At 38.3% G+C, this 26587-nt stretch overlaps 1 protein-coding gene across 24 annotated transcripts in view; it reads left to right on the forward strand.

Annotated features, from left to right (window-relative positions):
- tncb (tenascin Cb) overlaps positions 1 to 26587 on the forward strand; it is a 315004-nt gene that overhangs the window by 246230 nt on the left and 42187 nt on the right. For 7 of the 24 annotated variants that reach the window (XM_048558919.2, XM_048558920.2, XM_059638277.1 and 4 more), the window contains 7 exons: positions 135 to 398; positions 8114 to 8380; positions 10619 to 11014; positions 12043 to 12429; positions 20703 to 21011; positions 23267 to 23530; positions 26244 to 26513. In XM_048558919.2, the coding sequence (XP_048414876.1) occupies positions 135 to 398; positions 8114 to 8380; positions 10619 to 11014; positions 12043 to 12429; positions 20703 to 21011; positions 23267 to 23530; positions 26244 to 26513 (2157 nt within the window). The remainder of the gene's footprint in view (positions 1 to 134; positions 399 to 8113; positions 8381 to 10618; positions 11015 to 12042; positions 12430 to 20702; positions 21012 to 23266; positions 23531 to 26243; positions 26514 to 26587) is intronic. The other 17 variants (XM_048558925.2, XM_048558929.2, XM_048558932.2 and 14 more) reach the window with 12 other exon arrangements.

Here is a 26587-nt window from a genome sequence, read left to right on the forward strand (position 1 = left end):
AAACTCAATACAGACACTGGGCTAAACTTGAAGAGTGTCTGGCATGGTGAAGTTCCATATTGAGTCATATACTCCCAAGCCCAGGAATCAAAAACAATGCAATCACTTATACATTTTAATCATTGTTTCTGCAGACTTGGACAGTCCAAAAGACTTGAAAGTGATTGAGACAACAGAGAACTCAATTACTCTGACGTGGAAACGACCACTAGCAACAGTAGACCGTTACTACATCATCTATATCTCATCCACCGAAGAGAAGAATGAGGACATTGTGGCAGCTGATGCAGTCTCCTACATCCTGACTGGGCTTGCCCCTGCAGCTGAGTACAACATTATCCTTATAGCACAGCGAGGTAAACAGAAGAGCAGGGCTTCCACCATCACTGCTTCTACAGGTAAGGAAAACTTTTGAATGCCATCTCGATCTCCTCACTTTTTAGTTAAATTATGAATGTTTCATCTGTGTTGTTCTTATAGAGGCAAGCATTTCAAAAAACGTTTTATCTTCACAGAGACTCTTCCAACAGTGTTTCTTTCTTTCAAAACACAAATGTGGGATTGTCGAGGGCAATATTAACTTTATCTGTCCACTGCAAAACCGAGCATGATTAGGTGCAGTGTTCATTTTCCAGACAACTTGGTTTCAAACTCTATAGAAGGCAATGGGGCACAATATTTATTCTCGTGGCCTTCAATCTGATCCTGTCAGCTTCCTATTGTGCAGCAGAGGTTGTAAGAGCCCTCTCCCTGTTTGATTTGCTACTAGAAATAATCAAAGTAATGGTACATTAGTCCATTTGTTTTTGCGCAATGGATATTCCTTTTCCAAACAAATTCATGGTTGATTGATTTACAAGACCTGTCCCTATAATCTAACATAAACTAGTAATAGATGAGCCATTTCATATGTTAATATGCGGATATAGTAGTGGGCCTTGCACAGTAATGCAGAGTGTTAATAATCAGTAGCACATGTTCAATGATCATAGACTTTCCAACACGGTTGTCCTGTAAACAAGCCCAGCTTGCTGTTGGCAAACCCTTTGCAGAGTCAATCCCATGATGTAAATGCATTTACAGATGGAATAGATTGTCGGACTCATTCATTTTTATATTTAGTAATGAAATATTTGGGCAATGCTAGATGGAACTCAGGCTATAATTTGATTATATAAAATGTACTTAATATCCCACGTTGGAATAGAGGGTTGCTTTATGGCCCTTATGTCTCTGAGCCTATGGAACAAGAGCTACCAATACAAACACAATTCAGATATTATTCATCATTATAGTGTATACAAACTAGCTAGTCATTAACACACAGGTGCTTTTAATATTTAATTAAAATGGTGAAAAGAAAGATCCCTGGGTAGGTCAACATTATGTTTAAATAAAAGAAACTAAAATAAACCGGATCAACTATACTACTATCTTGTGACTGTGTAAAACAGCACAATGCAGAAGATTTATTAATTACATGTGCCAAGTGCACCACATGGTGTTGGAGTCAAACTTACAGCCAAACAAAACAGAATTTTATGTGTTTTTTCTCTTCTGGATGGTATTAACCAAATGTAATGCTTTATAAGCATAAAAACAGCTCCCTTATTCCACTAAACTTTAACTTTTACAGCATGTCAAATGTTGCAGAAAGTGGAAGATGGAAATTATTTAAAGTAGTAATAAATTATTATCCTAGTTCAGAGTGCCAGACTTAAAGTCTGCAAAGCGTTTCCCTTTACGCACACTCCAGAGAAAGGTTACTCTGGTGTAGGATTAAAACACTCTTGTTTTTCTCATTCAGGGCTACGTAATCTTGACCTTTGAGTATATTTAGATACATTATTAGGAGACCCAGTTAATGGAAATGTTCCCCTAAAGCTCAGAGGTTTATACAGTTGTCGTTAATGTGCCTGGAATTTTCTAAAATGTATTAAAGTGAAGAGGATTCCACATCACCAATTTGTATTCTACAAATTGTCACCCTCAACCATCAGCACCACTGACAGTCCTTGAATCCCACCCCCACATTGAATACTAGAGCCGATGCATGCTGGAAGACAGAGATCAGGTAGGATCTCCAATTTGTGCGGAACAGTGAGAGATGCAGAAATTGCATCTTCTCAGCGCATTAGGGAGAAATTGTCCAGGGAACTTTTGATCAGGGTAGATCCAGCTCATGTCTGATCGTCTGGTGAGACCATTATTGGCCTCAAAATACACATAGGTTGCCTACTCTGGGAACCAAAGTTCACATGGAGATGGGGGCTACTTTGATAATATACCATAGATCGTTCACCCATGTTGGACAAACTGCAAGAACTAGTCCATGAGGGAACATAATTAAAAGAAAATTTGGAGGGAAAAAAGAATCAGAAATGTATAACAAATGTAATGGATTCCCTTTTAGCCTGAAAACCTGAACTATTCCATCATTTGAATGCATCAAATTTCTCATTTGAAAGCAATGCTGATGCATATATGAATTTGCTCCCTCAATGTAAATATTAAATTTATAATTCTAATAGGGAAACATCTGCTGTGTGTTAATGAAATTGGCTGCCAAAGCTCACTAATTAAACTTTCTGGAGAATTCAAATGGGTAAACTTTCAACTGGCTAAATGAATAAATTTAAACATTGATTTTTGTTCATTTTCTCCTTTTTTGCAATTTCAAAGCAATATGAAATTTACTTATTGTATGTTCTGTTTCCTATAAGGATTTTTATGATGACAATAATCATGAAGAAAAACTCTCTGAGGACTTACTTACACGTTATGTTTTACACAAGTTCCTAACTCTTTACATATTGCATCCTCCACCTGTTCCCTTCAAGTTATGAAAGCCATGTTAAATTCTCAATTTTAACAATACCATTGAGTTAGAACACGGAACTGTACAGGACAGGAACGGGCCTTTCAACCCAAATTGTTGTGCCAAACATGGTGCCAAATGCAACTAACCCCATCTGTCTGCCATTGGCCCATATCCTTCCACTCCATGCATATTGATATGCTTATCCAAAAGTCCCTTAAATGCACCTATTTTGTCTACCTTCATCTCCACCTTTGGCAGTTCCAGACTCCTACCATGCTCTGTGTAAAAAATGTGGTCCTCACTTCTTCTTTGAACTTTCCCCTCTAACCTTAAATGCATACCCCCGAGTACGAGACCCTTGAACTTTCAGAAAATGATTCAGACCTTCAACCCTGTCTATGCATCTCATAAATTTCCAGACTTCTATCAAGCCTCCTCTCAGCTTGCGCCACTCGAGAGAAAACAACCCGAGATTTTAGAACATAGAACATAGAACAGTACAGCACAGAACAGGCCCTTCAGCCCACAATGTTGTGCCGACCATTGATCCTCATGTATGCACCCTCAAATTTCTGTGACCATATACATGTCCAGCAGTCTCTTAAATGACCCCAATGACCTTGCTTCCACAACTGCTGCTGGCAACGCATTCCATGCTCTCACAACTCTCTGCGTAAAGAACCTGCCTCTGACATCCCCTCTATACTTTCCACCAACCAGCTTAAAACTATGACCCCTCGTGCTAGCCATTTCTGCCCTGGGAAATAGTCTCTGGCTATCAACTCTATCTATGCCTCTCATTATCTTGTATACCTCAATTAGGTCCCCTCTCCTCCTCCTCTTCTCCAATGAAAAGAGACCGAGCTCAGTCAACCTCTCTTCATAAGATAAGCCCTCCAGTCCAGGCAGCATCCTGGTAAACCTCCTCTGAACCCTCTCCAAAGCATCCACATCTTTCCTATAATAGGGCGCCCAGAACTGGACACAGTATTCCAAGTGCGGTCTAACCAAAGTTTTATAGAGCTGCAACAAGATCTCACGACTCTTAAACTCAATCCCCCTGTTAATGAAAGCCAAAACACCATATGCTTTCTTAACAACCCTGTCCACTTGGGTGGCCATTTTAAGGGATCTATGTATCAGCACACCAAGATCCCTCTGTTCCTCCACGCTGCCAAGAATCCTATCCTTAATCCTGTACTCAGCTTTCAAATTCGACCTTCCAAAATGCATCACCTCGCATTTATCCAGGTTGAACTCCATCTGCCACCTCTCAGCCCATCTCTGCATCCTGTCAATGTCCCGCTGCAGCCTACAACAGCCCTCTACACTGTCAACGACACCTCCAACCTTTGTGTCGTCTGCAAACTTGCTGACCCATCCTTCAATCCCCTCATCCAAGTCATTAATAAAAATTACAAACAGTAGAGGCCCAAGGACAGAGCCCTGTGGAACCCCACTCACCACTGACTTCCAGGCAGAATATTTTCCTTCTACTACCACTCGCTGTCTTCTGTTGGCCAGCCAATTCTGTATCCAAGCAGCTAAGTTCCCCTGTATCCCATTCCTCCTGACCTTCTGAATGAGCCTACCATGGGGAACCTTATCAAATGCCTTACTGAAGTCCATATACACCACATCCACAGCTCGACCCTCATCAACTTTTCTAGTCACATCCTCAAAAAACTCAATAAGGTTTGTAAGGCATGACCTACCCCTCACAAAGCCGTGTTGACTGTATTTGATCAAGCCATGCTCTTCCAGATGGTCATAAATCTTATCCCTCAGAATCCTTTCTAACACCTTGCAGACGACAGACGTGAGACTTACTGGTCTATAATTGCCGGGGATTTCCCTATTTCCTTTCTTGAAGAGAGGAATTACATTTGCCTCTCTCCAGTCCTCAGGTATGACTCCAGTGGAGAGCGAGGATGCAAAGATCTTCGCAAGTGGCGAAGCAATTGCATTTCTCGCTTCCCAAAGCAGCCGAGGACAAATCTGTCGGGCCTGGCGACTTGTCAATCTTAATGTTTGACAAAATTTTCAGCACATCAGCTTCCTCTATCTCTATCCATTCCAGCATGCACACCTGCTCTTCAAAGTTTTCATTCACTAAGGTTTCATTTTCTAGCCTTCCTTCTTAGCTCATGACCTCTAATCCAAGCAGTGGCTTGGTAAACCTCTTCTGCACCCTCTCCAAACCTCCAAATCTTTCCTGTAATGTGGCAACCAGGATTGAACCCAAAACTTTAAATATGGTCTAACAAAAGTCTTATAAATGCTGCAACATGACATCCTGACTCTTGAAATCCATTCCCCAACCCAAGCATGTTTATATGCCTTCTTTACCACCGTATCTCCTTGCGTGATTACTTTCAGGGAGCTATGGACTTGAACCCCAAGATCCTTCTGTACACCAGTACTGTTCAGGGTCCTGCCATTAACCACACACTTTTTCCGAACATTTGATCTCCCAAAGTGCAACATACCTCACATCTGGATTAAACTCCTTCTGTCATTTCTCTGCCCATATCTGCAACTGATCTATATCCTGCAATCTCCTTCAACAACTTTCTACACTATCCAAGACACCAGCGATCTTCATTTCATCCACAAACTTACTAACCAACCAACTACATTTTACATATACTCCGAACAGCAGAGGTCCCAGTATGGATGTCTGCGGGACACCACTAGACACAAAAAGTGTCAGCCTGAAAAACACCCTTCTATCACAACCCTGCATCTTCTATGTGTAAGTTAATTCTGAATCCAGGCAGCCAAGTCACTGTGGATCCCATGCATCTTAATCTTCTGGATGAGTCTACCATGATGGGCTTTGTTGAAATCCATACTAAACTCTATGTAAATAACATCCGCTTCTCTACCCCCATTGATAATCTTCATCACCTCCTCGAAAAATTCAATCAAGTTGTTAAGAGATGACCTGCCCTGCACAACGCTACGTTGGCTATCCCCAATTAGGCCATGCTTTTCTAAATGTACATAAGTTCTACCCTTAAGAATTCTCTCCAATAGCTTCCCAACCACCAATGTGAGACTCGCGGTCTGTGGTTTCCTGGATTCTACCTATTTCCCTTCTTGAACAGAGGAACAACATTAGTTGCACGCCAGTTTTGAGCCTGTTTTTAAGTTCCTTAGAAAGCAAATATGAGAAACAATCTAACGGGCTAAACGGTGAGACATCTCATTACTTAAATTATTTTGATAAAGTTTAAGGGGTTGATTTGGATTTGTGAGGCTTGGCTATCGACCCTCTCCAACTGTCTCCAACATTACCATGCAGACAAGGCACTCAACTAAACCAGACAGGAAGCTGCTGATTTTATGTCCTACATCAGTTATAGAACTCCCAAATAACAGCAGGAATGGGGAAGGAAGTATATTGCTCTGAGATTGATGTTTGCTGACAGATGGTGGGAAAGTTAAGAGGGCTGCTGGGGTGTTAACTTAATCACTTTATCAGTTTATGAAGAATAAAACAAGACACCAATGCTTTTCAAAATATGGTATTAGATATGCCCACCTCCTGCTCACTACCTGAATCCCAGCCTTCTATCTTAGTAAGTGCACTAGGAACTCTTACTTTGGAATGTGAGCATTGCTATTTGCTCATCCCTTTACCTTAATGGCTTGCTAGACCATTTCAGAGAGTAAGCAAATGTCAAGCACATTGCTGTGGATTTGAAGTTACGTGAAGGGCAGATGAGGTATGACAAATTTCTACTATTAGTAACCTGGTAGATATTTTAAAACAGCCAGTTAGAATTTGATGGTCAGCATTAGTGAGACTTGCTTTGAATTCCAGATTGTATTCATTCCATAAGACATGGTGGGATTTCAACCTATAAACCCCAGGACATTAGTCTGCTCCTCTTGATTGCTAGGTTACTGACATTATCACTGTGTCATCATCTTCCCATACAGTTAAATAAAGCCCTTCACCTGTGTATCTTGATAAGATACCATTAACACAGATAAAGGCAAGCACTTGTTTTGTGGAGGCTCAATAAAAGGATTATTTCTTGGCCCTGATGAATTAATTTGTGCTCCCAATTGTCGCCTATGCCACCTCTCACTATTACCCTCTCTCTAAAAATCCCCTTTCTATTGTTTCTGTAACTAGCAGGCAGCTCTTGACCACCATATCATTCACTGTCAGGAAGGACTCCGTATGAACTTCCACACACCCATGTCAAATATGTTTGCTGGTTAACCCATATCACTCACAGCATTCCACCGAGAGGAAACTTAACTCATTAGAACAGGATCCCAATGGAAACCAGTTCCCTGTTTGAATCTACATCTCATTCACTTCCATACGGAATCGGGCAATGAAAACTGAAAATGCGTTACTGAATATCTTTAAGACATTAGCCAAGTTTTGAAAGAAAAATTCTGAATCTCTGAAACTCAAAAGTGAGAGAGAAAATGCTGAAAATACATAAGCCCAGGGAAAGTATAGGGAAAAGTTTAAGCTGGATTGATGTTTTCAATGTTTGTTCTTTATTACATGAAGCTATGTTGAAAGACTTTCACAGGATGTGGATCAATTTGTGGTTAATATCCAGCAGTTGCTGTTGTATATCTATATTATTGTAGGGATTTTGTGAGGAGTAACTACACATAAAGCTTTGTAAAGGCAAAACACTTCTCCAATCGGGCACGATACTCTTCCCAATAGATATTTTAACAGCTTGGCTTTTTTTTTCACCTGCTCAATTCTTCATAAATTACCTCAAGCAATTATGTGAGAATTTCAAAATAGTTATGTACTGCAATTACTGGGCTAGGATAATTTCAATATCGTTTCAACATCCCAAATGTAGTCTCATCATTTTGAGAGTTATTCACTGCTGTCCTGCCAGGCATGACTGACATTTTTTGGTTAAAAGTTCCATTGCTTGATCAATCAAATGTTTTTTCCATCATTATTCTGATGGCAATGTAAACTGACACATAAAATTTATCCTTCTATTTAGCTACCAGCTGCACAAAATTGCAGTCCTAAAATAATTATTGACGTGTCCGGCTGTAATTATTGAGATCTCCAGGTATTTCAGTGTCTGTTTCAAAGAACTGTACATTTACAATAAGTATTACAGAAATGAAAAAAATGGACAGTTTTTAAGAGCAGTGGGGGATAAGTTGAAAAATGTACAGATTGTACATTTTTTATTTCATATTGTCACGTTCAAAGGAATACATATCATGAACATATTACCGCATGGATTTATACGCAATTCTCTACTCTTTAAAAAAATTCCACAGGCCTTGAAGCACTGCGAGGTCTTAAATTTTCTGAGATAACTCCCACAACTACCTCAGTGGCTTGGGAAGCTCCTTTAGCTCCCGTTGACATGTTTGTTGTGAACTATAATCCTAAAAGCCACGGAGAAACGCAACAGGTTATTGTGAAGGGAGACCAGACCACAGTTGCTCTCACTGATCTGAAGCCTGCCACTGAGTATGTGGTGACACTTATGGCTCTTCGAGGCACAGCAAGAACAGAGCCCTTGGTCGGATCTGTCACTACAGGTACTTCACCAAATACTGTAGCTCCATCTTAGTAATGTTTACTAACTGTTCAAATCATGTGATTGCTGCTGCACGTGAAACATCTTTTTGAAGGGCAAGCTATGAGCTGCAACATATTTTGTGAATCCTATATAAGAATAGGATTTACTGGAAATATGTGAGCTTTCCCAAGGTTGACTCCATGTGATCCCTGCTGGATGTAGTCAGTAGAATGCCAATCTTTCCCACTCATCCTTCAGACATCTATGGTATTGGCATCAACGAAGCATTTCAACTGGAACCTGCCTGACTAAACATAAACTTTTAACAAAATGACATCTATGTTAGTCTTGGTACAAGTCTGCAAACAATTTGTTGATTTTACTTAACATGGCCCCATGTTAAGCTTAAAGCTCTGCGTAAGCTGTTTACAATGTAATATATGTTAGAAAAAACTAACATATGGTGAGGTATCTCACCATGAGATTTACAGCTTGTTTGAAACTTTATAAAATAAATGGATTGTTGCTTTTTCCAGCATGAAGGCCAAGTAATAATATTGAAATATAAAGAACTCTATTGTGGAGAGTTACTTTAAAATCATTTATTTCAATAGCTACCACTAACTCATAACACTTACCCACGTCTCTGTGTGTGCGTACATGCATGTAAGCAATAGCAAACAAAACTATGTATCGAAAAATGTTGGTGAAATTAACAACTTATTTGATATCAGGAAAACAATTCTTCAATGCTACTCTCCTGCAATTTTGACAAGAGAAAGCATAAAAGTCTGTGATTTTGCGGGTTATACCAAACCGGATGCCAAAAGTTTTCAGGTAAAAATACTATTCCGTGCAAAAATAGAATTAACACCATTTTGAGCTGGCATGGTAACAAGCAATCAGATTGGAAATATACTCATGAGGCAATTTTAATGTTTAAACCTCAGCAATAAATGCTACCATGCATTAAACAAGTTCTGCAGGCAACCCTCCCTGCTGTGCCTACTGCAATAGGAAAATATTTTCACTCAAAGATAAATTACAAAATTACATTCTCTTGTACTATTAATTAAATTATCTTGCAGTTATTTCTATTCCAATCCCTTGCTGAGGGTATCTTACATCACAATGTTTCACTCCTAACAGTGAGCTGTTTCTCAATGCTGAAAGAAGTGTTGCTAAGAGATCCATAGAGTGGAGAGGTAGAAGCTCAGAAGTATGTAATTTAAGGCAGAATTCCAAGTCTCTCAATTTTGAAATATGTGTAACCTGTGAATGCTATGAACAATGTGTTCAGAATCCTCAGTTTTCAAGCAATTATTGAGAAAGTAGTGTACCCCCCTTGATCCCTGGTTTTGCTATTCACGGGGTTGTCCACATTCCAGCCCTCAGTTTATACAGAAGAGTGGTATCAGAGGACTCAAAATATCAGAAAGATTGACCTGAACTGCCTCCTCTGCCAAAATCCTGGACGTAATATTTGCATCCGATATTTGTTCCAAATGCATTGGATCTGTCCAAATTTTACAGCATTGGAATTTTTTATCCAAGATTTAGCTTAATGGTATCCATGACATTATTTTCCTACCTGACAATCCTGGCCATGATAGGATCTAACATTGATAAAAAGGAAGGGAGATGAGGCATGGATAGGATCTACCAGGAGGTCGCTTATCAGCCTAAACATCTGGAGGTAGTGATGGATTTCTTAAAGGAATTCCCATTTATGACCTTCAGCCCCACCATGACACCCTTCCTGACCCTTACACAAAAACACTTCGGTCTGGCCAAAACACATTAGCATCTGTTTGGGGAAGCCCAACATTGGAGTGCCGCATGAGCAGACAAACTGGAAAATGGGACACACTATGTTCTTATGAAGACGGTTCCAGTCCACTCACACTAACTTTGGGCCTGAGCACGGACCTGTACCCTATTTCCAACTCCTACCAATTTTCAGGGAACAATTTTGCACTGTTTTAATCGAAAAGCTGGCTGATTGTTTCTAACACTGTGTTTTTATTTGCATATAATTAGGTCACTTGCAGGAACCAAGAAGAAAGCTAATTCATTCAATTGCATCTTTTTCAGGCTATTAACTTTATTTTTAAGAGCTTAAGTATAATCACTGTAATTCCAGATACAGCAGCTGACAACTACTTGTGATTAAACAATGCAAACAATTGTAACAATTTTCCCTTCTTCAATACTACTGAACAGATTTGAACTAAAATATTTGAACTACCTTTTGTAGCAATATTGGAGCCAGCATTCACAGATACTCTGGAGGAGACTGCCACTCCTCCTCCTTACGGAAGAATAACATCCACAGTTGTTTCCTTGATATTAGAAGCTTCGGTGCCTGAGTTTTCTGGGACTGGTGATGGTGAACTCAGTAACCTAACTGTTTCCAATGTAACCTCGGATGGTATCAAACTTTCCTGGATGGCAGAAGTAGGATTCTATGACTATTTTATCATAAAGTATAGAAGTGAGCTTGGAAACGATGGTGAGACAGAGATCTCCGTGACTGGTGATGATTTAGCTGCTGAAATAAGAGGCCTAATGCCCTCCACTCCTTATAAGATATCTCTTTATGGAATTGCTGGCAATCAACATTCAGAGCCGCTGAACATTATAGCTACCACAGGTATTTAGCTTTACAATTCTGTCTGCAGACTGCCTTTCAGTTTATAATGATGTTACGGTCTTCTAAAACTGGTGTTGCATTGAGGATCGCAGCTATTAGAAACAGCTAGTTGTGTTGTTACCTGCATGATCTAGCATTAATGTTCTCATCAGCACGTTGCCGCAGGCTCAACAAAAGAAATAGGCTCCAGCTTGAGAATGAAAACAGCATGCGCAATATGAATAGAAGTGATGCCAGGCCGCATGGCTTGATAATTGTTTCAAGAGTTGTCAATGGGGTTTGTTGTTTGTCCCAGTCCTTTGTTATTTGTGGAATGGTACAAGCTTTGATGAGCAGAGGAGGACAAAGTGTGTGAAATGGAGTTAAAGGCAACGTGAATAGAGGGGCAATTGTCCTCAGCTACTTGCTTGTCGTAGGATTTAGTGACTGCTTTCTGTCTGTGTGACTTGCGTTGTTTAGATTAAAAGAAAACAGAGGTTAGAATGCTACAATGACTTAGACATAAGCATGATGTTTGAAATCTTATCTGTGTTTATTAATACTCTATTAGTCTTTTAAACCAACCTACTCTCCACTTCTGAATATTTGAACTTGCTTAATTCCTCATTTCCTTCAATACTAATTTCTCCCAATACCATTTTGTCCTTCATAAATAGCTGGGTGCTGGAATTTATAGTGGATGCCTGTCTGAGAAACCAAATGCTGCTGCTTGGAACTGATGTCGTGCAATGGCCAGTTTTATCTTTCAGTGGATTCCAGATTGCTTCCAGTTACTGCTAAAATGATAGTCATTTAAAGTTGCAATATTTACCACATTCACAAAATTTGCCATGAACATGAAGCTCAGCTCCTACAGTAAATTTGTGAGACAACTTTTCTTGTAACATAGCACTTAGAGAATAAAATGCAAGTCAACCAATACACGTTATTGTGTAACTGGAAGCATGACCCATTGTCAATGTTGTTTTATTATTGTTCTGTTGATGGCCTGACATTTTGAAACATTATTCCTTCAAAATTATTTTTAGCTGTCTTAAACAACCCACTTGGCGAGCTGATAGATCATACAACATCCCTCACTGCTCGACTGCACAAAGACGGAAGTTTTAACCATGGCCCCACATTTGATTCAGAGAAAGGGGTGTTGCATAGTAAACTGGGAAGCCTTGCTGTGGTAAATGCAACTTCCAAAAGTATTAAGCTCTCTTGGACTTTGCAAAATGGATCTTTTGACAGCTTTCTTATAGTGGTCACAGATTCCACTGGGCTATATGGACCACTGGAAATGGCCCTAAATGGTGACTTACGTAGCACGGAGGTAACGGGTCTCTTGGATAGTACACATTATAAGGTATATTTATACGGATTTGTGGGAGAGTGGCGTTCAGATCCCTTGAATGCAGAAGTCACAACAGGTATTTTCTTTTATTCACAACCTTTCCCTATATACCTCTCTTTCTATCCTCAGTTTGCAAATGTACAGAATCTTCCCCCTTTCACAATAATGTTGATCACAACATGCCTTCACATAGTTCTAAGTACAAAAGCAGTAATTACTGAGTGAAGATGGCAAATACAAACACAGCAGTGTCATAAAATATAATCATTGACACTTTGTTCCATAAAATACTTATAATGGACTGATGTGTGAAATTCACAGGAATTATGGCTTGATAGGGATCCAGTGTTTGCAAAGTTTAGGATTCGAGATATTCCAAAACTGCACATTTGGATTTGGATACCCCTGACTATTAAACCAGTTTGTTAAAAGTCTGTTGGTAAGACAGCTTTAAATATTGCTGGAAAGAAAAAGACATGTTGCTCTAGCTTTTTGTATTTGTACTCGTCAGGACAGAGGCCAGAATGCAAAATTTCAAATGATCACAATAATTTTTACTACAGCAAGACAAGGAGTTCCTTGATTAGCAACTCAACTCTGATTAAGCATTGTTTTGCCATGTAGAAAGCAAAAGATGTCTGTAGGGTCCCCATTCCTCCTGGGTACTTGAAAACAAAACCGAGGGTTAATCATATTCATTTGTTTGCAGCAAATAGGCCCGGTGTGTGTTTGTATAGGTCTTCTAGTAAGCAAATTAATTGCATTACCTTATCTTAAATTGGTTACTAATGTAACTATAAGCATACTCGGATTATTCATGACAGCCTAATCGCAGAATCACATTTGAAAACAGACATTATATTTTGGGCTTTGTAAGCACAGACTCATTGAGTACAGTCTGCATTCTGTTTATAACTAACAACCAGTATCATGTCGCTCGATTTGACCAGTCAATCACTAGTATGTATGCCCTATACATGCTGGCCTCATACCAGCACAGAAATTCGCACATGATACTGCTCAATTGGTAGGCAGAATGTCTTTTCGGACTGATATTCCAGTGATAGATTGATGGAATGCACAGCATGGTATCATGTAAAACCAACAGAATATAATTAGAACAACTGAAACATGATGTTAGTGAAGACTAGCTGACGGACTTCTTCGTCAATAGTGGAAGTGAAATGGCGAAGGGTTTTGCGCTGTCATAAAATATTGTACGAAACATATTAGGATTCTTACTGAAAACAACAAAAACTAGAAATCTCAGTGGGTCAAACAGCTTTCATGGAGAGAGAGCAAGGTTAACATTTTGAGTCTAGATAACTCTCATCAGAGCTGAAGAGAAGTGTGGAGGGGACAGCATTTCATTACATGAAGGTGAATATGTACTGATACATTTGCAATAATGGCTAGAAATGACATTGCTCATTTACCTTTGGCCAAACTGTAGTGGTTTGAATTTGATAATTAGGGACTGTAAAGGTATAGATTTAATTCACCTTTTATGCTGGCTGGTCAGATTTGTTAAGCCTCAGACATTCACTCCTAATGTTATTAATCCTATTAATTCCTATTAATCTTCCTTCATGAGTTCAGATATAAAGTGGATTTTTAATATATTTCAATCACCAATGGAAAGTCAAGTAAAGAATAAATTTTGATTTCCTTGCTTCAGAGATAATGGGAACTGCAGATGCTGGAAAATCTGAGATAACAAGGTGTGGAGCTGAATGAACACAGCAGGCCAAGAAGAGTAGGAAGGCTGATGTTTCGGGTCTAGACCCTTGCCCGAAATGTCAGCCTTCCTGCTCCTCTGATGCTGCTTGGCCTGCTGTGTTCATCCAGCTCTACACCTTGTTATCCTTGATTTCATTGCTTTCCATTTTACTGCTGCCTCTCCAGTACTGAAGAGTCGTGGCCTTGATTCTCCAGGCACTAGCCCCAGGGTGATCGTATGAATTCTGTTCTGTGAATTATTCTCTTACTGCTTGATGAAAAAGGTTTGACTTCTTTTGAACATCTCCCAAGCATGAGATTAAAGCTGGCTTAGAGAATCACAAGTCAAACCTATACCTGTACCACACTATGTACAATCCATTCAAATTTCTGCAAACCACAATGCAACCATATGACCGCGATCCTTTTGTAAATCAAATTCTGTTCCAAAATGCTTCTGTATAGATGCTAGAGGCATGTCATTTGCAGTCATCTCTTTTTAGCAAGACAGCAAGTGTAGAATATTTTACCATTGTCAGGATCTGATAAATGGTATGGGGCCCAAGGCAATTGGAAGTTAACATGAAAATGGTATTGCTTCTCATTGCTAATATAAAAACATTTTATGCAGAATATGTGGATATCTTTCATACCAGCCTGGACCTTCACGGGTTGCTAAACAATTTTCAAATTGTTCGACTTCTGTAATTTAAAATATCAACAAACAAATCACTACAGTTGTGGAGAGCTAGCATTAACCTTAGAAAATCGGCACTTTCATAAAGAAATTGTGGGATTTATCAGGGTGAGTTAAAGTGTAAGAGTTTTGTCATGTATCTATGATTAGAGAAACAGTCATACCATTAATATTATTGAACTGTTGCAAAGTCATAAAGATGAAAAGAAAACACACACAGGGAACCAAATTTTATTAAATACTTTTCTTCTCCCCTACTTGATTTTTTTTGGCCATTTTGGCCAGACACATTAAAGCAATTTATTTTAGTTTCTTTGAAATTAATGTATAAATGTTTAAACCAACATTCCTTTAGATCAATGGCAAACTTGTACGCCCAGTCATTCCTTCTGGTGCTGCAGAGGGCATGATTTATATTGTATACATCATAGAATTGTAGACCGGTGGCAGTGGAACATTAGGCTATTTGACCCATTGGTTTTCTGCTGTCTCTCTGTATGAACGGTTCAGCTAGTGGCACTCCACACCTTTTCCCCGCACTAATACAAACATTTTCTTTTTGGTTTATGACTGAATTCCCTGTTGAATACTTTAGATGAAGCTGCCTTGACCAGACGTTCAGACATTGCATTCAATGTACTGCAGTCACCCCAGTGCCCAGTTGAAAGTTCAGTTCTAAGGAAGGGTCACCGGACCCGAAACATTTTCTCCTCCACAGATGCTGCCAGACCAGCTGTGCTTTTCCAGCAACTTTGTTTTTGTTTCTGATTTACAGCATCCGCAGTTCTTTTGGTTTTTATTTGCCCAGTTGAAAATGCTTTTGATAATATTGGCTTGGGTTCTCCAGACTCAATATTAACTGAAATACTGATGATACCATTGATGAAGCTATTGAAACATTAAGTGTTAATTTTCCTTTATTCAAATACAAAGATTTTATGCTTTTACACTCGGCATAATCCCACATTCACTTTAGCACCAATGAATCTAACTATGAAAGGAGCATAACATGGAAGTAGCAGCAAAAGTAGCTCTGAAGTAATAATTCAGAATCTGGCTTTTGTTCAAAAAGTTGCAAAGAAAATCTTAATAAATACAGACCAGTCAGTTGAATGTCGGTCATGTGGAAACTTCCAGATATAATAATTTGTGATAGAAGTCAGTCACATGGATAAATATGAGTAAATTAGGGAGAGAATTCTCAAGAGAAAACCATATTAAGGTAACTTCAATGAATTTCTTTGAAGTGATAACAGAGTGGGTTGATGAGAGTAATGCTGTTAATGCGTTTTTTTTCCAAAAGATATTCGATACAATTCCATACAATGGATTTATGAGAAAAGTTATAATTCATGGAATAGAGAACATATAGAACATTACTGGGGATAGGAGCCATTTGGATCCAAAATTAGCTGAGCAATAGGAAACTAAGCGTAATGGATATTTGTCAGTCCAGAGAAATGTTGGTTGTTTGAGTCCCAACCTCAGATGAGCCATGATCCTATTGAATGGCAGACCAGGTTAGAGGAGTGAAATGGCCTATTCCTGTTGCTATTGCTTATGGTCTTACATGCTCAATACTTGAATCCTTGGCTTTTCCTGATTGAGTATAATAGACAGTTTCAAAGACTGCAGATGACACAAAATTTGGGAGAATGTTAAACTGTGAAGGCACTGCAGAAGTTCAAAAGGACATTGACAGTTTGGTGGAGTGGGTGGATGAAGTTCAAAGTGGAGAAGTAAGAGCTGATACACTTTGCAGCAAAGAGGCAGTTTAAAATAAAGTGTACTATTGTGGAATGTGTGCAGGAGTGGAAAGGCCAGGGTGCATTGCTTCTGAATGAGTCTGTAAAGGTGGCCGGACAGGTGAGGAGAACGTTCATAAAGCACGGCATTCTAAGATCTGTGAATAGTGGCAAAGAGTACAGGAGCAGGGAGGTTATACTGAAACTAGCTGATACTAGCTACACCACTCTTGGAGTATAGGGAACAAATTGGAGATGGTGGGGTTGGGAGGTGCAGGGACACATTTTAGCAAAGAATTAAAATATCTCATAAGTTTGCAAGAATAATTTCACAGATGGAAAAGCTTGTTTGTGAAGATGGACTGGAGAAATTGGGAGTATTTTCCTTGAAGTGGAGAAAGCTACAAAGGAATTTGACTGAAGTTTGCAAAACAATCCCAGCCCCTACAACACTGATCAATCAATGACTCCCAGGGTTTGTCTTCCTCCCAGCCTTTGGACAGATTAGGTAGGGAGAAGTTGTTCCAGTCATAAGCTGATCAAGAACAAGGGGACTTGAATCTAAAGTGATTTGCAAAAAAAGTAAATATGAAAGAAGTAACTCCTTCTCGCAGCCAATGTCTTGATTTGGGGATGCACTGCCTGGAAGTGTGCTGGTGGCATGTTCAATTGAAGCAGTTCAGAGGGTGTTAGATGCTCACTTAAATATTGTACAAGGTTGCATGAAAGTTTGTAAGGATGGAACTAAGTCATGACGCCCATTCAAACCACCAGTGCAAACATAATGGGCTAAATGGTCTTTTTCTTCACTTTAGCTATTCTGTGATTGGTTTCAAACAATATTTACCAGATAGCAAAAATACAGTGACAGTGTTTTATGATCCCAGTTATGATGATACCAGGCAAGCCAGATCTTTGTTATGATCTAGATAGTAGACTGCAATTTTTTCACAGACAGAATGTACAGAAGAACAAAGGGTAAGATAATAAGTGGCAAGACTTCCAGATAAGCAAAAAATAGCTCAAAAATAATACGTAGTGTACAAATTTGACCAAAATAAACATTAGTTATAATGATTAAAGAGGTACACTGAACAGGTACAAAAATAATATTAAACAATATTTCATATACACAATGTAGAGTTTACCAATGAGGATTAACATGAGAAAATATGAGTCAGGAGACATTTGTTCTCAGACTTCATTTTAAGTGGTTAATGTGATCAAGACAGATCCCAGCCAGATGTTCGTGAGACTCTGGGTCACTAACTCTTATTGCAACTTCAAGGAATTGCAATTCTTCACTTTTAAAGATCTAGCTTTGAAATGCTGTTGAAGTCTCTCCATCTTGAACTGCCACAACAACTTCTCATAGCTTGGTAGTTAACTTCTTTTCCCAAGACTTGCCTTCAAAATTCCTAACACTGCTGTCAAACATCTAATTAGCAGTACTGTTTCAACTTTTACCAAACATGTAACTTAATCAAGTTGCTGCTGAATTTCTCTAAGCTCCAGCACTTCTTGGTTGAAGCAAACAAATACTGCTTGTGGTAGCAATCCCTCACATTTTTTCCGCAGTATGTGTCAAAGAACCTGTCCCAGTAAACAGACTCTCAGGTAAATTAAAACCAGAGAACCTTTTAAGCTCCAGTCATCTCCACAATTACATCACCTGCTTTAGACTGCCCCTAAATCAATCTTGAGGATTGATTGAATGGTTTTAATCTAATTTAGTTCTGACTGCCCTGTACTGTTGTTACTGTAAGCATCCACAGTTAAGTTAGCTCACCTACTGTTTTTAGAATTTCATCACTTCTATTCTGATTCAATTAACAACCTTCTGAAATACCTTTTTGTAAGTGTTCTGGCAGTGATTGAAGCCCAGCATTATCATTACCTTACCATCCTAGCTGTTAACCTTTAAAGCAACATGCCCCTGACCTTACAAATGTACTAGGCTTCAAAGTTCTTTAATTGCATTTATCCCTTTGACTACTGTTAAACTTTTATTCCTAAAACCAAAAAAAATTACAAAAGTACACCAATTATGAACTAAATATTCAGAACAAGTAAATTTCAAGCAGAAACTGACCCTAGGATTTTGGTTGTCAGTGCTAATAATTTGATTTTTATTCTTACACTTCAGGTTGTGGCTGAGTTATTTTAAAATTGAATTTCATAAACTCCTGAAAAAGGAATGCACGTAATTGGAGATGACGTTGTGAATTGGGTTAGTAATTAGTGAGGAGGTAAAAGGCAAAGGCTAGGCATTAAGATGGAGTTCTATGATTGTGTGATGTTACAAATGGTGTTCCTCAGGGATATGTATTTGAGTCTCAGCTTTCACCATATGCACAAATAAGTTGAATGAAGGAGTAGAAAGTTGTATATTTGAAGCCAGAGTATATTGTATAAACAAGAGAAAACAATTCCAAAGACAAATAGTCAGACTAAAGGAGTGCAACTTTGGCAGAAGAAATTCAATGTGGGAAGTGTGGGAACATGTACATTACTTCAGTGAGAAAGACAAACCTGAATATTTTCTCCACACTAAGAGACCAGGGACTTCAAGAAGCCAAGGAGGTTTAAGTGTCCATATAAATGAATCACTAAAACTGGTATACAGGCTTTTAAGAAAGTCATTTAAAAGGGAAATGGAATGACAATCCTTATTGCTGGAGCAGTTTCTTGATATGAAGAGGCTTGCTACAAGTATGCTGCAGACCTTCGGTCGATCCCATCATGAGTCATATGACACAAGATACTTCAGAGGAGAACATAAACAAACTAAACAAACCAAGGCAAATGATTAATTCTGCAGGTGACCGTTAGCTTAAGCAGCTTGGTTTTAAGCAACATTTGAAAAGATATAAAGAAAGTGAGAATGCCAGAGCTTAGAACATAGGCAGCTGACAGCATGACTGTCTCCCCAAAGGCTGTGGATGCTGGGTCAATTGAAAATATCTAGACTCAGATAGACAGATTTTTGTTGAGATTATCAGGGGACATGGAGAATTGGCTGCTGAAACTGAGATACAGATTAGCCATGATCTGGCGGAATATCTTAGCAAGCTTGAGGGACTGAATGGCCTACTTGTGTCCCAATTTAATCCAGACATACATCTCCATTGTAGGCGCATTTGCTAACAATTGATCAATATTAATAATTCATATATTAAATTGCGACTCCACAGTAGACTGTTAAATATCAAGGCTTACAGCTCAGAAAAGAAATCTAGTTCAGTTCCCAGTATGGGTTCAGCTTGCTGATCTCATTCTGGGCATGAGCCAGATGCTCCAGTTGGCCTCAGTAATAGTGGCCTCAGGAGGAAATCTCAGCCAGGCTTCCCGCTTCTAATTGCTTTCCACTGAATTTAGCTGCAAGCCATGTGTGGGTGAATGCCAGGTGATGGCAGGAACAAGTTGTGATGCTGCCTTGCACTTTCTTTGTGCTCAAACTGCTTGCCAACATTCACTGTCTCAGCTCACATAGTGTGATCACACAGGTCAGCTTCCGGAGGAGCTTTGATACTCAACAAGCCACACATCAGAAAAGGTGAGTGTCACTGGTTAGGCCAGTGTTTATTACTTTTGAGAAATGACTGAACAAATCAAAACCAAAATATATAAAGAACTGCACATGCTGGAGGACTAAAACAAAGAGAAACAGAAATTGCTAGAGAAACTTAGCAAATCTGGCTGCATCTGTGGAGAAAAAACTGCTAACATTTGGGGTCCAAAGACCCTTTTCGGAACAAGATAAAATTCAATTGCAGATACAAAGAAGCAAATAGTAGAAACAGACTTCTTGATGAAAGGAATGCCTCTAAAATTGATTGCTCCAAAAATGTGGATTAGATTAGTATTTTAAGTTTTAATTTGACTATTGTAAAATGTCAACATTAAGCTGGCATACGGCAAAAATATAAACTTCAGGGGAACACTTTTTTCCTGAAACAACTACAATGCATTTTTATTTTATTTTTCACAGCTCACTAAGGGATCACATAATATAACAAAGCTTTCTGTTGTGGGAATGGGGAAGTGAATGTGACTTCTGATGTATCATTTCACACTTGTGGTAACCTCAGGTGGAGACAGTCATTGAGCAAGGGTCTCTCCCAATCAGCCAGTTTGTAAGCAAAAAAGATGAGCCATCTAATTCTAATCCACGAACATCTATTACAGAATCCTTTGACAGTACCACCACACATTCTCCAACCTCAGGAGCTGCCAAACCAGAGAACCTTCTGGTAAAAAATGTAACTTCCACCAGCCTCAAGGTATCATGGACAGCACCGAGTGGACACTTTGATAGTTTTCTTTTAATAATAAAGGATATTAATGCATTGAGTGTCCCTTTGAAGATTTCCCTACCAGGTGATCAGCATACAACTAATGTAACAGGGCTGGTAGCTGGCACTCAGTACGAAATTGATCTTTATGGAATATTCCAAGGCCGGCTCTCGCAACCACTGAAAGATTTTGCAAGAACAGGTATTTCTTAATGTCAAACAGTTCTTCTGTCATCAATGCACCACCTTTCACCTCTTCCTTTTCATTGCTTTGGAGAGGATCAGTGTCAAATATTTTATTCTCATTCCATACGCTTGTCATTCATTGGTACAATTTTCTCTTCACCTCCATCCACGCTGAGCTGCAACTGGTTCTGTTTAGGAAACAGGAGAATTTGTTGCCTTTCTGCATGCAATAGTGATTCATTTCTAACTCTCTCATTGCTTCCAGCCAATGCATGCTTTCTGTCCCATTTGTCCAAATGTTGCATAACGGACATGGCATGGCATTTTATGGTATGTTTTGGAATGTAATTATTCTTGATTTAGTTATGTGAGACTATTCATTGCTTTGGACTACATCATAGAATCTTGTTCCAACTGAGATTAAAATGTACTCATTTTACTGCATTTCTGGGGTACACTTTTGAACTAAGGTTTGTACAATGAGGGCAGCACAATGACAGAGCAGTTAGCACTGGTGCTTCACTGGGTTCAATCCCACTCTCGGGTGACTGTTTGGAATTTACACATTCTCTCTGTGTCTGTGTGGAATTAACTTGAGTGATCTGGTTTTCTCCCATAATCCAAAAACGTGCAGGTTATGTAGATGGGTCATGTGAAGTTACCCATAGAGTTCATGGAAATGTAGGTTAGGTGTGTTAGCGGGAAATGCAGGATGACAGGGATAGGGTACAGATAAGGTATGGACTTGTTGGCCAAATGGCCTATTTCCACATTGTATGGATTCTATACTTTTTTTATGTTAACACCTCAGCAACTGAAGGGTTTTTTCAGAACTTATAGGAGCATTTATTCAAAGTGAATACTTACAATGTGAATTTGGAAAGGTCCTCTCCAAGCATACAGATTCATTAAATGGGAATTCGGGTTAGTGACATGTCATAAATAAAGTTGATTCTATGATTCTTGCAAATGAGATTGCTTTCAGGCCAAGGCTTTTGCTCTATGTCCCCTTTCACATCTTAATCTTGGGTACAGAAAGTATTCCAGGCATCTCATGTAAATCAGCTGAAAATGACAGGCATTGCATGCAAAAAAAAATCCATTTGATGGCTTTTAGAATTTCCTCAGCAACTTATTTTCTCTTCCAGAAGGTGCTGAGTCACAGTGCACAGACAGCAATGTCCTCTAGCAACAGATCTTGATGTGTGAACCCCAGACAGTAAGGGCACTGAATGGGATATCATTGCGGTTATGCCTCCTTCCCAAAAGCACACAGCTAAAACTTCCATTAAGGAAAATTTGACAGGGACTTAAGCAAAAATTCCTAGGCCAATTTCCCTCCTGCCCCAACTCATGAGTGTGGAAGCCAGTTTTCGAGATGAGCCAACTCACCAGAAGCTTAACATCCACATGTATAGACGATCCATCAAAGAGACTAAACAACAATATGATCACTTCTCCCCCTCATCCATTTGTGTTATAAATATTTACAATCCAAGTCTTTATTGCTCAGTTCCACAATGTATAGTGACATTAGAAATTGAGGTATCATGAGGACCTTTTCTTCCCATTTGTTAATAGCTTAGACTTCCATCACCATCAGTAATACTATTTATTGGCTAAAATGCTTTTCAGTACTATTAAGGAATTTCCAGGGTATGATACAACACAATCTATTTAATATCTTGCAAGTGCAATATAATGTATATATACTTAAGGCAGGGCAATAATTAAAGCCAATTGCTGTGAATGCAATGTAGTTTAGTGAATGGAAAATAGCATCTGAACAATAACTCTTTGCTTTGGGCATTTTTACAAAATAACAGGCCGTTAATGATTAATGTTCCCTTTCCATGATAAAAGATAAGCTCATTTGAATGTTCATAAGTAGCTTTACAATAGTATTAAGCACGCACTATCACTTAATATATTCTTTTACAGGTAACTGTGTCTCTTTGATTTTTTTCAAACACAGTGGTACTGAATGGAATTATGCGGCCTTTTCACCATCATTTTCATTCCACACTAATGCTCCCTCATTTTTTTGGATCACTTTTAGATTCTCATTTACCATTCATTGCATACGTGTTTCCTGCGCTTTATCTGTGTTAATTTCGTGATCTGCTTCAGGCCTGTTCTTGTCACCTCTGAACAGTTAATGATTCATTATCTTTCAGACTGTGCGATGGCATGTTAGTGGTTGTAGACTTTTATCTCATACAGCTTCGCAGTTCATAATTTAATATTTCACAATATTTATTACCTCGCCAGAATCTGAACTTGAAAACTTAATGGTCTCGGAAGTTACCTCCGGCAGCTTCAAACTCTCTTGGACAGCTGATGAGTCCTTTGAAAGCTTTGTTATAGATGTTAAAGACTCAGATGGGTTGTTCGAACCATTAACATACACAGTACCAGGTGATCAGTATTCCATAGACATCCCACATCTGCGTGCTGCTACTGACTATGAAATCTCCATCTATGGTATAAGTCACGGTCAGCAAACACGACCACTATACACTGAAGCTCAAACAGGTATTTTGATTTATATATTTTCTGCTTTCCTATTTTTCTCACAGAAATGAACAGCTCATCCTTTGGTGGCTTTGTATTTTTTAATTGAATAATATACCTCCAGTTTTTAAACTGATTTCTTTTACAGGTTATGTGTTGAAAAGAAGAATGACATAACATCTCACTCAAATCGCTCACTGATTCTATCATTTGTATTTATAGGAAATGGTCTCATCGGTTGTGGCAATCTTCAAATATTTTTAGATAGTGAAATGCATGAATTGTTTTCTTCACTCGTTTGCAACAATTAAATATCTAAGCACAATAATGGAGAAAACATCTAATTCTGCATCAGCAGAGAATCACTTTACTACTGACTTTGAATTTTTTTTGAAGGCTTGTTGCCTGAAGAGATCGTGAGCACATGTGTCTGCCAAAATAGCAAACCATCTTGTGTTGATGCACCTGGTTTGGCATGGTCCCGGTCTATTTTCTCATGGGCTTTGATAACCTTTTCCCATTGTAGGGCTGCCATCTTTTACCAAAAGCAAGAAGATGGGGTAATGGTTAGCTTTTCAATCCCTTTGTTGCATTAGAAAGGTGTTAAAACTTTGAATCAATATAGCCTCAGTGAAACACAAAAGTGGAATATGGGCTTTAATTTAAAATACGCAAATTTGGCTTTTTTTCAGGTCAAATTTTCTAGACATCACTTAAATTCTGATAGATGCCCCCCACCCAATTTAAGAGGACAAAGTAACTATTTAACTATTAAGCTTGTATTTATAACATCTAACAGACCTACTGACCAAAGTGCCATAATTGTGATGTACAATGTTTCAAATACCAACTAACTGTTCATTATTGGCATTTCCATAATCTTATTTCCTCTTTCTAGCTTTCCATATCATGGAGCAACATAAATATTAATATCAAGATAATTAAGTCTAGTTATTTCTATGTCTGTCATTGCAAACTGTAGAAATGTGTACCTGTGTGAAACATATAATTTGTAAAACATTGTTCTTGCTGTGACAGCAGACTGAAGTATCTGATTGCAATGGTTTGTGATATAAATGACATAGAATGTCCTTCCTTAAGCCAAATCCAAATCTATTTTCAATCCTCCTTCATGTGAATAAAAATATAACTAATATGAGTTACCTTGGTTAAGAAATATTGATAGGTCTGTAGTTCAAAGAAGGATCCATGAAATAAAATGCATCTGTTTGCTAATATGCTTTAATTGAACTTTAATTATGTAGACCTATATTGCCTTACTACAAAAGCTGTTACTTTCATAACAGATCCACATAGTTTGAATAAATGACAGGGCCTGTAATGATAGATATGCACCATACAAAGCCTAACTCCTGTTGATTTCCTACATAAATAAAACATATTGCTAGCTTTATACATTGCACTGAACCAATGTGCAATTTAATTATTCGTTTACCTTTTCCAATTCTCTAACAAATATTTCAGTGATTAACAACCTGCCCCTAGATAATAACTACTACTTTTCCTCCCTCCACACTACCTTCCTTTGCCAAGGTTTTTGAAAATCAATGGTCATTGATATATATTTTAACTGATGCCAGTCGCACTGGGATATCCAACCTAGTGGCAAGCTAAAATGATCAGGAAATTATTTAACCACAAAAATATCACAATGAAACAGATTCTACACTTCCCCAATGTTAAAACAATTCCAAATATGTGGAAATTAAATCCCGTAAAATACCCACGTTCTCCCGTAGCTCCACAAAATGCTAAATAATCACTGCACTCTTACAGTTGAATAATTACTTAAGCTACCAGCTCATGTTGAGTGCTAACTTCTTAAGTCAACTTACAACTCAAGAAATACACTTCATTCCTTTATATTCTGCAGCTCTACTTTTTTGGAAAGACATTGACTTTTGATGACTGAATTTCACACCCAACACAGACATCCATCCAATTCACATTCATTAGAGAAGGTAGACTAGATGTTTCTGTTGGAGAAAGCAGATAAATCCTTAACAAGTTCAAATGACAGCCTTTTGGCTGTTGTTTCAAAATAACCATTAATATGTGAGCTCTGCTAAAACAGATAATCTATATGAATGTATTAAATGTTTATTCAGTAATATTGCCACACTATTTTCTCAATTAATATATATCTGGTCTTAACGGTAAAACAATGACATGGCATATTTATGTTATATATTTACCTTTAAATGAGGGAAATAGTTTGTCCATATTTTAAGGTTCTCACACATTAAAACTTTGATGTTTGCGTTTTGCATTTTGATTATGATTCAATAATAATTTGTCTGCAAAAAACATAGTTTTCATCTTAATGCTAAGAAAATATATGTCTGAATGAATTGCTTCTGGTTTTGAAGCTCGTTATACTTCTGTTATCATGTGATGCATTTTCACAAAATCAAAAAACAGCATTTGATCTTATTCATTAGTTGCAATGTTACAACTTTCAAAGAGCTCAGGTCACTTCTATTTATATTTAACAATCGAGTTTTATTGAGTTCAGAAAATTGTATCATTTTAAGAATCTTTCTTCTGAGCACACCGATTTCATCAGCAGCACCAAATATCAATGTTTTAACATCAGATGTGTTGAGCTGTAAGATCCAGTTAATGCTGAAATGTGTAGATTGCAATTTGGAAGGCATTGTTGATTTCAGATGTACTGAATGTTTTCTTTCATCCAATTATTTCCTTTCCTCAGCGACTGAACTCAAACTTAGCAACCTAATGATTTCCAATATTACTTCAGATGGTTTCATTGTCTCTTGGACAGCCAATGGCACCTTTGAAAGCTTTGTAGTAGATGTAACAGATCCTAACAGGATCTTCGAAACCTCGGAGCTCATTGTCCCAGGCAACCATCGTTCTATTGGCATCTCAAAGCTGTTAGCCAGCACTGATTATGTCATTTACCTCTCTGGCCTTTATCAAGGACAGCAAACTCAAACGCTTAGTGCATTTGCTACAACAGGTATTTGTGTTGCAGTTGGAGTTTTTTAGCTGTCAATTGAAATACATGATTCTTTTCGAAACTTGTTTTTATAA

This window comes from Stegostoma tigrinum, chromosome 29 (assembly GCF_030684315.1).
Source record: "Stegostoma tigrinum isolate sSteTig4 chromosome 29, sSteTig4.hap1, whole genome shotgun sequence".
NCBI classification, from domain to species: domain Eukaryota; kingdom Metazoa; phylum Chordata; class Chondrichthyes; order Orectolobiformes; family Stegostomatidae; genus Stegostoma; species Stegostoma tigrinum.